The following is a 12782-nucleotide window of genomic DNA, read 5'->3' on the forward strand; positions in this document are numbered from 1 at the left end:
AGTCCTGTCCGCCTCTTGCAACCCCATGGGCTGTAGCCCACCAAGCTCCTTTGTCCATGGAATTTCCCTGACAAGAATACTGGAGTGGGTTGCCATTTCCTTCTCAAGGGGATCTTCCCAACCCAGGAATCGAAACAATGTCGCCTGCATTGCAGGCAGACTCTTGCATCACAGGTGAATTCTTTACCAACTGAGCCACAAGGGAAGCCTTCTCCTCACATTACTAAAGGTCTATTTATAGCAGTTCCTTTTACCCAGTACATCATGTCCAGCTATCAAGAAAATAATTAGAAGACAAACCAAAAGGTGAAAAACACAATTTGAAGTGACAAAGCAATCATCAGAAGCAGATATGGCAGAGATGTTGTAATTGTCAGACTAGAAATTTAACACAACAATGATTACTATGCTAAGGGCTCTAATGGATAAAGTGGACAGCATAAAAGAAAAGAGATGCAATAATAATAGCAGCAATATATTCAACTATGCATATATCTTAAGTATGTATGTATATATAATACCTTTTTAAACTGAAAAAATTATAGAAATGGACAACAAATTAGTGGTTGCCAAGGGTTAAGGAGGTGGGCAGGAGGAAAGTGGGTGTGACTATAAAAGAGCAGCGCAAGAGACCCTGTAGTAGTGGAACTGCTCTGTATCTTGACCGTATCAGTGTCAATATCCTAGCTGTAATATTCTACCAAAGTTTTATAAGATGTTACCATGGGGACAAACTGCATAAAGAATACACAGATTCTTCCTCTATTACTTCTTACTGATGCATATGATGCCTGTGAATCCACAATTATCTCAAAAGAAAAAGTTTAAAATATATGTACTCCAACTTTCAGATAAATTATGCCATTAAGTATTGAAAATAAATCTTAAAAAGCCATGATACATTAAGAACAAAGTGATAGCAAGATTTCATAATTGTACTCTAACTCTACACTAAATTTGTTTTACAAGTGCTATTATTACGGGGATTTTCAATTAGAAATTGGTGATATAGTTTAGCAGAAGTTTTTCTGCATATGTTGTAATGTATCACAGGCATCTAATGCCTTACATTTCCACGTTGTGCTTTTATGACTATCATACCAACATACAGAATTCACTAAATTAAAATGGAGAAATATGAGGCTATTTGTTTGAATGCTAGCCAAAAGCTAAAGGAAACTGCTGTATTATGAACAGCAGAAACAACTTTGTTTCAGAAATTAAAGTTTATTTTAGAAATTAATTTCAAGCCTGTTTGAGAACAATTGTCATCCTAATAAGAATTAAAATTCAAACCATTTTGGATGATAAATATTTAAAAGCATTTGGTCTGGAAACTAAACTGGAAGACAGCAAGAAAACTACTGTTATGAAATCCACTGTGGTGGATTAAATGGCTGTTTTGCCAAGAGGATTTTGATCCACATTGCAAATTGCTGGAAATACATCCTCCTTCTATAACCACCACTACAGTTGTAGAAACATGATATTTATTCCCAAGGATCCAGTTATTATTTTATCTATTTTTTGTCTTCTTACAAGGCTTCTTTAAAAGCTTTATAAAAAATCCTTTGAGCACCCAATCCCTGAAGCATGAACATATACAAACCCCTATAAACATATTTAAGTGTCTCTCCTTAATCCAGACTACATGAAATCCAATAGGAAATCCTATTTCAAGCACAGTGTCTTCCTTCTTGCTGTAATTTACCCATGCGTTTATGTTTGAGATCACATTCCTCTCACTGCTATTACTAGACAGAAACACACACTGCTTCCCAAGGTACATGCTAAGCATGTGCAGGGGGCACCAACGAAGTAGGCAACATCAACCAGCAGGAAAAGTAAAAGGTAGAAATCATCAAAGTCATGTTTGAGGAGATAATCAGAACCTAATTGAGCTTTATGGCTTAGCACAGATCTCCTCAACTTACAATAGGGTTACATCTCTAAGAACCCAACATAAGCTGAAAATACCATCAGTTGGAAATTATTTAATACACCTAACTTCTAGACATCACAGCTTAGCCCAGCCTACCTTAAATTGCTCAGAACACTTACATCAGCCTACAGTTGAGCAGGATCATCTAACACAAAGCCTATTTAAAATGTGTTGAGTAGTTCCTGTAATTCATTGAATACTATACTGAGAGTGAACACTAGAATGACTGTCTGGGGACAGGACAATTCTAAGTGTATGGGTAGGGACTTCTCTGGTAGTCCAGTAGTTAAGACTCCATGTTCCTAATCTAGGAGCCCAAGGTTCCACCCCTGGACAGAGAAATAAGATCCCACATGCTGCACAGTAGTGTAGCCTAAAAAGTAAATAAACATCTCAGTGTTGATCCTTGGGATCCTGTGACTCACGGGGAGCTGCAACTCACTGCTACCACTCAGCACTCTGAGAGTATCAGACCCTATACTGCTAGCCCAGGAAAAGATCAAAATCCAAAAGTCATAGTATGGTTTCTAGAGAATGTATATCATTTCTGCACCACCAAGAAGTCAAAAAATTATGTCAACAAATTATGTTGACACATCATAAATCAGGGATTGTCTACAGTTGCATTAATTTGCTAAGACTGCTATAACAAAGTATCACAAACTGAGTGGCTGGATCAACAAGTTTATCATCACAGTTCTGGAAGCTGGGAGTCCAGACTCAAAGTGTCGTCAGGGCTGGTACCTCCTGAGGGCTGTGAGGAAGAACCAGTGCATGCCTCTCCCCTTGTTCCTGGTGGTTTGCTTAACCTTGGTGGTTACCACACCTTGGCTGTAGGAGCATCAGCCCATCCCCTGCCTTCATCTTCACAAGTTATTCTCCTTGCGTGAGGGACTGTCTCCTAATATCCCCTTTCTATAAGGACACCAGTCATTTTAGATAAGGCCCACCCCAAAGACCTCATTTCAACTTGATGATCTCTATAAAAACCCTGTCTCCAAATAAGGGTACCTCCTGAAGCACTGGGGCTTAAGACCCTAACACAGGAATTTTGAGGGAATGAAATTCAACGCATTACAGTAGTATTTGATTTTAAATGACTTTGGGAGGGAAAGGGACACCCAGGTCTTCACAGTGATTCTCCTTCCCCTCTATCACATCTGAACGACTCCCTTTTCATAGCTCTATTAGGCTGAGGCTGTGTGTCCCTTTCTGTTACCATCTCTCACCAGCTTCGCTCACTTTGAGCTTCTTGTCATTTTTCCTTAGTTTGTCCCCATTCCTAACTCTCTACGCCCTAAATCTCAGTTTCTTCCCCAGCAATGCCTCTGGTCTCATGGCCAGCCATTACATAAGAAATGGAAAGTGGTGCTATTGCTTTCACCTCTGGCTCACAGGCCTTCAATTACCAAATAAAAATAGGTTGGATCTCTGTGCAAATGAAACCATAGTCAGCCCCACAAAATCATAGTGAGTCAGCAGCAACTCTCCTTCACAAGAAAACTCTCAAGTGCATAGAAGCTCTCCTGACTTCAGGCTATCCCCATACTTTCCCCCTACACATAAGGTACAAACCAATTTTACAGTAAAAGATTATCAGAGAAAATATCCAAATACTTTTTATTATGCCTGTACTGAAAGTTACTCTGAAGTGGCTTTATGAGGGAGAACATTTTAATCTGTAAAAATGTTGCATTCTATCCTAGAACTAGTAGAATAATCTTAAATTTTGATATGATAAAAAAATCATTAACTGAGAAGAAGAATAATCTGATGATTGAATAATCTGATCCAGTTATAGAGTGAGAAATAAAGTGTGCTATAAACTACACTTAAGCTAATCCATAATAGGGGTCCTTTGGATGCAAGATAAAATGTTGATACATCTAGAGAAGTTATAGGTCTTATGGATATGCTTTTATAAGTGAAATATAATGAAGTACTGAGAACCCTAATATCTATGGATGTTTATATCAACCAGTTCGATACCTTGAATTACTAATACAGCAGAAATGATTGGCTCCCTCTCATTTCCATAGTGCTCTTTCAATGTGATACAAGGCAAATGGCAATGTATTCTGCTTCCACTGAGCACATTTCTGTACAGTGAATCCAGGCTAAAATAACATCATTAAAGTAGTACTTTAAAGTTTATTTAATCCAACCCCTGGGTCACACATGACCTGAATAATTCACACGTGCCAAAAATGTCATCTAGTGTTTGATTTCCAGCGTCTGGTGATGAGGGCCTCCATACCTTACCCCAAAACACCTTCCACTTTTACACAGTTGTGAAAATATCAATATAATATCTATTTTTTTACTCACTGAAGGACTCATTCAGCTGTTCACCAGCTCAACAAATATTTATTGAGACCCTATTATGAAACCACCAGACATTACACAATGTGCTATTATAATCTTTGTGGAGGACTTAGACATTCATGAAGAGCTTTCCACAAACATCAAGCCATTTAATCCTCACTAAAACCCTGTAAATAAAGTCTGATTATAATTAATTCATGATTTACACTAGAGAAAATTGAAGTTCAGTAGCTAAGTTACATCACCAGTGAAAGCAATGAGACTCAGACTCATATTGTAATTCTAAATGGTACTCTCTTTCAAATACGTAAGCTAACACAGAACAAATTCATCACCCCTTCACATATCACCTAAAGATGCCACAGATTCCTGTTATGTTTTCTCTCTTCCCAGTAAACATCTCCAGGTCCTCCAACTTTTCTTCATAAAGTTTGGAGTTAAGACCTGGACATACCCAGCACCAAGCATCATAGCCCAGATGAGACAGGGCATGGCCAGAAAAGGGAGAGAACTATTACTCCCATTGAGACACATTTTAAACATTGTAGTTTATAATCAGATCAGTTTTGGGTAACCAGGAAATACAGTTGAAGTATTTTGAACTTGCAGCCAAATATGCACTATCAGAAACTCATATCTTCACACTCCTTTCTCTTTCCCCTCCTAATTCTACCCTTTATATAGTTGAATTTTGAGACTTAATCACAAGACTTGAAAGCATATCAAATACCTACACCTAGCACAGTTACTGAGGCAGCATCCTTAAAGAGTAGAGGTCAAAAATACAGGGACTGTTAAAGTTCTTTGGCTTTTCATTTTATTTCACTTTTATATGTATTTTTAAATTTATTTTTCTATTTAATGGGCATATATTCCAGATTCAAGCATTAATACTACTAGTAAATAATAACAATTCAGAGCTATACAATACTTCACATAAACTGTTTAATTTCATTAGGACCCTGTGAAGCCACTTACAGATGAAGAAACTTGGGTTCCAAGAAATTAAATAAGTTTGCCCAAAAGTCACACACCAAGAACATGCTGGAGATCTGACTTTGACCCAACAGGCTCTCTCTCTACCATAACCACTTTTTTGTTCTCAATAACCAACAGCATCACTTTTTGTTTCTTTTTCTTATGACTTTTTAACTGCTAGAATGCTTTTCACGCAGTAGACCACAAAATAGTGGACTGTTTTTTTCTTTCCAATTAGGAGTTTTGCATCATTCTGGCTTTTAGCCTAGTATTAGGCTATTATTACAGGTCCATTTTTAAAAACACATTTCTGATTTTGTGGCCTTTTTCTACCTCTTACATTTGTCACTAATCAAACTCATTCTTTTCCCCTAAAATTATTCATTGAATTTTATTCTTTAGCTCATTAAGATACCATTATTGTTTCAAATGAGAAACTTCACAGACATTACTAGTTCTGCCTACCTTCTAACCCCAACATAGAATTTTTCATCAAGACTACAATTCTTATTTCCCAAATGTCTCTTAAAATCTTGATGCAGGCCCCCATAGTATTTTTCATATCTTGGTGCACTGGGCCCTAATTGATCTACCTGCTTCTAGTCTCCCTAGCTGCATTCCACCCCACACAATGGCACCAGATTTATCTTTTTTAACCACATAGCTAAATATTTTTCAACTTTTTATAAGCTGATCCCAATCTACATTTCCTGCTATGTATATCTCTACTCCCAGTCCCCTCATGCCCACATCTAGGCTATGTGACTCACCCCTATCAAATAGCCCATGTTCTTTCACAACTTCCTTTTATGAACGCCATTCCCTCTGTCTGGAATGAGTTTCTTGTCCTGACAAAGACCCATCACCTATCACCTCCCATACTCCTCCACATTTCCTTCAGAGAGAATTCACTGTTCTGACATTTTTGCTAACATAACATTTTTGTGCATAATTCTTAGATAAACATTTATGCCTTGTTGCAGTCATTTTTTCATTAACTGTCTCTCCTATGTGAATATGAGTTCCTCAGAAACAAGCATCTTGATATTTTTGCATATTACCTTAGTAAAGTACCAAATACATAGTAGATGTTCAATAAATATGTGCATGAAAGAACAAGAGTATTTCCTCTGAGATCTGAGCTGTCATATATACTGGTCTATTTAGTTACCACCACATTTCTTCCTAATTGGTATTATTTGTTTTTGTACTGTTAGAATTTCAGCTTTGATATCTCCTGTGTCTTCTCTTTCACGGTTTCAAAATCATCTTTTTTCTGAACTTTTTGACTCCACACTAAGTCATGACAGATAGACTTTTGTCTATAAGAATTAAAAGTCCTCAGATACTAGTTGATAACAATTTCCTAACTCTTTGATGTGGATTTTGATTGATAACCATATGGTAGGTGAGAATGTGCCCTTGGACTGAATTCTTCAGTTCCTTTCAATCATCTGGCATCCCAAATTCTCTACAAGCACATTTGGGCTGGTGCCCATATCTCAGTAATGCCACGTCAGCATTGGCACACAGATATACAAGAGAATGTTATCTGCCCATTTTGCAAATGGGAAAATTAGACCCAGAATGACCAAGGACACTATCTGATATAATTAAGCAAGTGGATCCTCTCCCAAAAAGAAGGTCTAATAAGGCCTCTGCTCCCAAAACTGGTTTGTTTCCTTCCTTACATGCCTACATATTTGTGTTTTATTCCCCTAAGGGCTTTATAGAAATTTCTATCATTTGCAATCTGTTCTTCTTAGTTATATGAATCTATTTTCTCTTCAACCAGCACTTTTCTTTCCTTGACTTAAAAAAGGAAAATAAAGAACCAGCTTTACTAAAAACACGTTGCAGCTCTCCTACACTTCAGTAAGCACAGAGGCTAAAACTGGCTCACTTTGCTGCATGTTGTGTCATTCCCCTAATGGTATAATCTAAGAGAATAACCTCTGATTTGAAAACTGTGAAGGCACATCTTAAGACTGGACAAACCTAAATCTGGTGTGAGTACAAGTCATGGAATTTTTTTACTTAGTGTGTCCTTGGAAATTGTCTGCTTCCCTGGTGGCTCAGATGGTAAAGCGTCTGCCTGCAATGAGGGTTCAATCCCTGGGTCAGGAAGGTCCCCTGGAGAAGGAGATGGCTACCCACTCAAGTGCTTTTGCCTGGAAAATTCCACGGACTGAGGAGCCTGGTTGGCTACAGTCCATGGGATTGAAAAGAGTTGGACATGACTGAGCAACTTCACTTTCACTTGGAAATTATCCAGGCTAATCTTTTTCTTCACTAAAGGCTAGCCCCTAATTGATCCACCTGCTGGATCCACCATTCTGAAAAGTGAAGCTCAGAAAGGCCAAGTGACTTCTCTGGGGGTAATTGAGGATTATAAACCAGGGCAAGAGCAGAACTCAACACTTCTGACTCCTTAATCAGTCAGTGCCCTTTCTACTTTTGGCCGTTTCAAGCATGGAGACCACACCTTGTTATTACCATGCTTAAACTCAAATGGTAATAGAATGATGGCATATGAAAGTGATTATTTAATCTGTGAAAGTTTCTCAGTCATCTCTGACTCTGTGCAACCCCATGGACTGTAGTCAGCCAGGCTCCTCTGTCCATGGAATTCTCCAGGCCAGAATGCTAGAGCTGTTCCCTTCTCCAGATGATCTTCCCAACCCAGGAATTGAACCCATGTCTCCAGCATTGCAGGTGGATTCTTTACCAACTGAGCTACCAGGGAAGCCCATAAATATTGGACTGAGTTGCCATGCCCTCCTCGAGAGAATCTTCCCAACCCAGGGATCAAACCCAGGTCTCCCACATTACAGGTTGATTCTTTACAGTCTGAGCCACCAGGAAAGCCCAAGAATACTGGGGTGGGTAGCCTATCCCTTCTCCAGTGGATCTTCCCAACCCAGGAATTGAACCAGGGTCTCCTGTATTGCACATGGATTTTTTACCACCTGAGCTACCAGGGAAGTCCCTCTTTCTTATTTAATTTGTAAGAGAAAAGAAAGCCTTCTGATATGTTTCATACCAGTCACCACTTTGAGTATGGAAAAATACATCGGTTTCTGAACACACTGATGTCTTCAGATCTATTATCAAGGAGTAAAATTACCGAGGGTCTACCATATCCTAGGTATTGGGACTAAGGAACACCATGGACCTAGTTGCCTGCCTTACTGCAGCAAGCCCAGACAGGAAGGTGGATACTATATAAATCATTACAAACAATTAAGAATTAAAATAGGAAAAGAGGTGAATGGACTGCTGTGGGAATATGTTACTGAGAACCCCAACCTAAATTGAGTCATCAAGGAGTATGTCCCTGAGACACTGATATTGAACCTGAAATCCAGAGGATATGTAAGCGTTCCAATGAGAGTATTCCATCAGAGGGCACAGCATTAGGAAAATCAAGAGTGCATAGAATGCTGCATGGTTGTGCTTAGAAAACTGAGAGATGTACCACAGGGCTAAGGCAAATGGAATTACAGGAGACAGAATTAGAAACACAAGTGTAGTGTAACCAGATCACCCAGAGATGTGTAGCTCATGTTAAGGACTTGGGAATCCATTTAGGCCGTTAAGCAGGGCAAATTGTGATCAGATACACATCGTTAAAAGATCATTTGAATATTATTGGGATAATGGGTTGAAAGGATAACATGTAGACAGACCAGGCAGGAGGCGAACACCTAGGTCAGGAGAAGCATGCATAGAGTCTGTACCCTAGACCTCCCAGGGCAATTCAGTGGTACTCTCTATTCAGTTAACATATCTTGTGTTTCTTCTTTGTCTTTTCTAATGAAAAGCAACCCAGTTAGTCAACACTGCTCTTAATAAACACAATTTTCAAAAAAGATACCAGCCACCCAAAAGATATTTTAAAACTATTATTTTTCTGTAGGACATGTTTTTTGTTGCATTGGGGTTATAATTTTAATTGTATTGGGGCTAATTGCAATCATTATCATTATAAAGAGCTTCAATTTAGATGATACATTTTCAGTGCAAATAACTTGAGTGAGCCATCAACTCAACTATAAAAGTAACAGTAAAGTGCCATCTATTGTGTTTGTTTTGATTATGCTCTATGTTAATTTTTTACCTATGATTTTGGTATAAGTTGGATAGTATAAATGGATGGAATACATAAAATCATGCACTGACTTCATGATAAGATTAAAAAATATTCTGTCAAATCATTTTGAGGATTGCTGCAATAATCAGATATCATAAATTACACAAACTTTTGGAAAAAATTTACCTGAAGTAATTTTAGGTTTTCAAAAATAATTGTTTTCACATAAATAAGCTATGTCATTTTCTTATGGAAACCAACGGATTGTATGCATCACCTTGTGTGATATAAGACCTAACTATAACATATAGATGAATGCGACTATGTATTATTCTCTTTTTGACAACCTGAATTATCTTTTGGATATTACTCTGAATGATAAATCAAGTGATTTAAAAGTAGAGCTCAAAATTGGAAAATTGAACTTGTAAGTGCTTTTATCTTAAGTAGATGATATGTTCATGCACCTTGAAGAGTAAGTGCTCTAGCTTTGAGCTAACTTTATGACAATAGGCTCTTCAGTGAGTGACTTTAAACTAATAGAATATGCAGGTCCTGGGAATCGGGGTTAAGTATGAATTGTTATTCATCATGAAAGCCCAACTCAACATATATGTAAACTGTTTTACTCTGACAAACAGCACAATGCATTCAACTGTCATTGAATAATTTTGTTTGCTTAGAAGAAAGACTAATAATTTATTTTTAATCACAATTTTTTATATATTATTTTATTTTTTTTCAACGTTTCCTTTTTATTTAAAAGAGAAATGGCTCCTGCTGAAACAATATGGAAAATTCATTTTTCTCCCAAGTGGCCTAAGTGAAGTGAAAGTCGCTTAGTCATGTCCAACTCTTTGCTACCCCACTACTATACAGTCCATGGAATTCTCCAGGCCAAAATACTGGAGTGGGTACCCTTTCCCTTCTGCAGGGGATCTTCCCAATCCAGGGATTGAACCCAGGTCTCCCACACTGCGGGCAGATTTTTTACCAGCTGAGCCACAAGGGAAGCCCGAGAATATTGGAATGGGTAGCCTATTCCTTCTTCAGGAGATCTTCCTAACCCAGGAATTGAACCAGGGTCTCTTGTGTTGCCGGCAGATTCTTTACTAACTGAGCTATCAGACAAGTGGCCTAAGGGGCATACTAATTAATGTAGAATTACTGGTTTTGAGGGGGGTAGATTTTGTTTCATTCTTCTTTTAGATTATGGAACAATTTTTTACCAGTTATTTCTTTCTGAAATCCCTGGTTTCACTGACCATTAAAGACAGCAGGTAATGATACTCCCAAGTTCCATTCTCCAACATATAGGACCTAGTAGTAAATTCCTGCATGTCTTCTTCATGTTCCTAAAACAAAGGACGCTGAAATGGAAATCAAAAGGGGGCTTTTATGTTTAATTGTATCTGTCACTGCCAGTTCTGTTCCAACCTTGGACCTGTATGTGCCATTTACTTTTAAATTCCTCAGCATTTTCCTATATACACAAAACCTGGGGAAACAACGAACACTGCAGTATCTGTTTATTTCTTTCAGGTTGGACGAATTGAAGATTTTCTATACCAATTAGAGGATAGTTTCTTAAAAACTAAAAAACTGAGAACTGCTCGAAGGCAAAAAACAAAGATGAAGCGGCTTCAAACTGCACAGCAAAGCTAGTCACTGGGGAGCAGGCGCCACCACAGACATCCCAGAGAAAGGGGCCGTGGCATCCCACCAGCCTGCCTGTGACAGCCAGTGTCAAAGGCCTAATGCCACAAGGATGAGGTGGTGCTCCTCTTGGCAAAGATGTTCCACACTTCATTAATCTCCACTGGAAGCAATAAATGTTCTCAGCAAGTTTCCCCTGACTTTTGTTCAAATTCATCTTAGCTTATCAAATAGCTTATCAAATAGCTTATCAAATAACCATTGCTGCCACTCTCACCTGTCTTGTCCTTTCAGCACTGACTAAAGTGCACCAGGTCTACCCAAGTACATTTTAGTATGTGTGCCTGTTCATTACCAATCAGTCACATACAGATACAAATGCAGAAATTAAGAATTACAAAACTGATAACATACTTTCTTCCTTTTTATAGAGATTGCCAATGTAGTATGGCTAATATCAGTTATATCATTAAAATCTGTACTTTTTCCCTCTGGATCCTTCATATCCCCTGGCCCTTAAATCACTCAACTCATACGCATATATTGGACAAAGTAATGAGTCAAGAATCATTACTGAAGACCTCAGTTAACACCAGTAAGGAGGTTTGAGAATAGAGTAAGAAGGTGGAACCCAGATTCAGAGTAAAATAAATAAGAAAATGCAAATTTTAAAAAGAATGGAGAAAATTAATAATATCTCAGAGTACATTAATAACATGAAAAGGGAAAAGGGTAATAAAATACTTAGTGCTGAATTTTTCATTATATGGTGAGATTGTAAAGAAATCAATAATTCAGCCTTAAGTGTATTTTAGATTTGTATAGTCATAATTATGTGAGATATAAATATTTTGAAAGTTTGAAACAAATTATGACCTTGATTTCCCTGTAGACCATTTGCTTAATTCTTACCTTTAACAAAGAGTTTTTCTCTTTTCTCCCCCACTCCACCCAGAGATCATCATTGCCATCACATTCCCTCAGGTTAGATATTAATGGCAGTCAGTTAAAGATAGGGGTATTTAAGAAACTCCTTTTGGTTTCTAGACTCAGACCAGCACAGCATCTCAGTTCTATTCTTGTAAGTAGCAGAAAATAATTTCTTTCCATGGGAACTTGAGTCTGTAGCCTGATGTGGGAGTCTAAGACAAATGCCTCAGCCTCCCATTCAGCCACTTCTGCTGTTATCTCTCTTGATCACTGTCCAGGAATTTCCTTTTATTAAAAAAAATTTTATATATATATATATATATATATATACACACTTAATATATATATAGGCTTCCCTGGTGGTTCAGTGGTAAAGAATCCACCAGCCAATGCAGGAGATGCAAGAGACACGGGTCAGGAAGATCCCCTGGAGAAGGAAATGGCAACCCACTCCAGTATTCCTGCCTGGGAAATCCTATGGACAGAGGAACCTGGTGGGTTACAATCCATGGGGTCACAAAAGAGTCGGACACAACTTAGCAACTAAACAACAAAACAATACACACACACACACACACACACACACACACACGCACACACACACATCTGTACAACATCTCTAGGAGACAGAGTTTGCTGAGCTTTGAATTTTAACTTCAGCGTTAGGATTTTATTCTCCCAAAGAATGTCTATATTCTCTAACAGTTTTTGTTTTGTTTTGTTTTTCAATGTCTCAAAATCTTAGCATTGGCTATTCTGAACGGCCTATTGATATTCTCATTCTGTAGGTGTTCAATTGCTTTATTTTTGTTCTTCAAAAATTAGTGTCCTCTCATTCCACAGTGCTGAAAGATTATA

General features: G+C 38.0%; 1 protein-coding gene across 1 annotated transcript in view; it reads left to right on the forward strand.

Annotated features, from left to right (window-relative positions):
- SPATA16 (spermatogenesis associated 16) overlaps positions 1–11197 on the forward strand; it is a 242192-nt gene extending 230995 nt beyond the window's left edge. Inside the window, exon 10 of the mRNA XM_005675304.3 lies at positions 10881–11197. Within this exon, the coding sequence (XP_005675361.1) occupies positions 10881–11003 (123 nt within the window). The 3' untranslated portion in view covers positions 11004–11197. The remainder of the gene's footprint in view (positions 1–10880) is intronic.

This window comes from Capra hircus, chromosome 1 (genome assembly GCF_001704415.2).
Source record: "Capra hircus breed San Clemente chromosome 1, ASM170441v1, whole genome shotgun sequence".
In the NCBI taxonomy this organism is placed as follows: Eukaryota; Metazoa; Chordata; class Mammalia; order Artiodactyla; family Bovidae; genus Capra; species Capra hircus.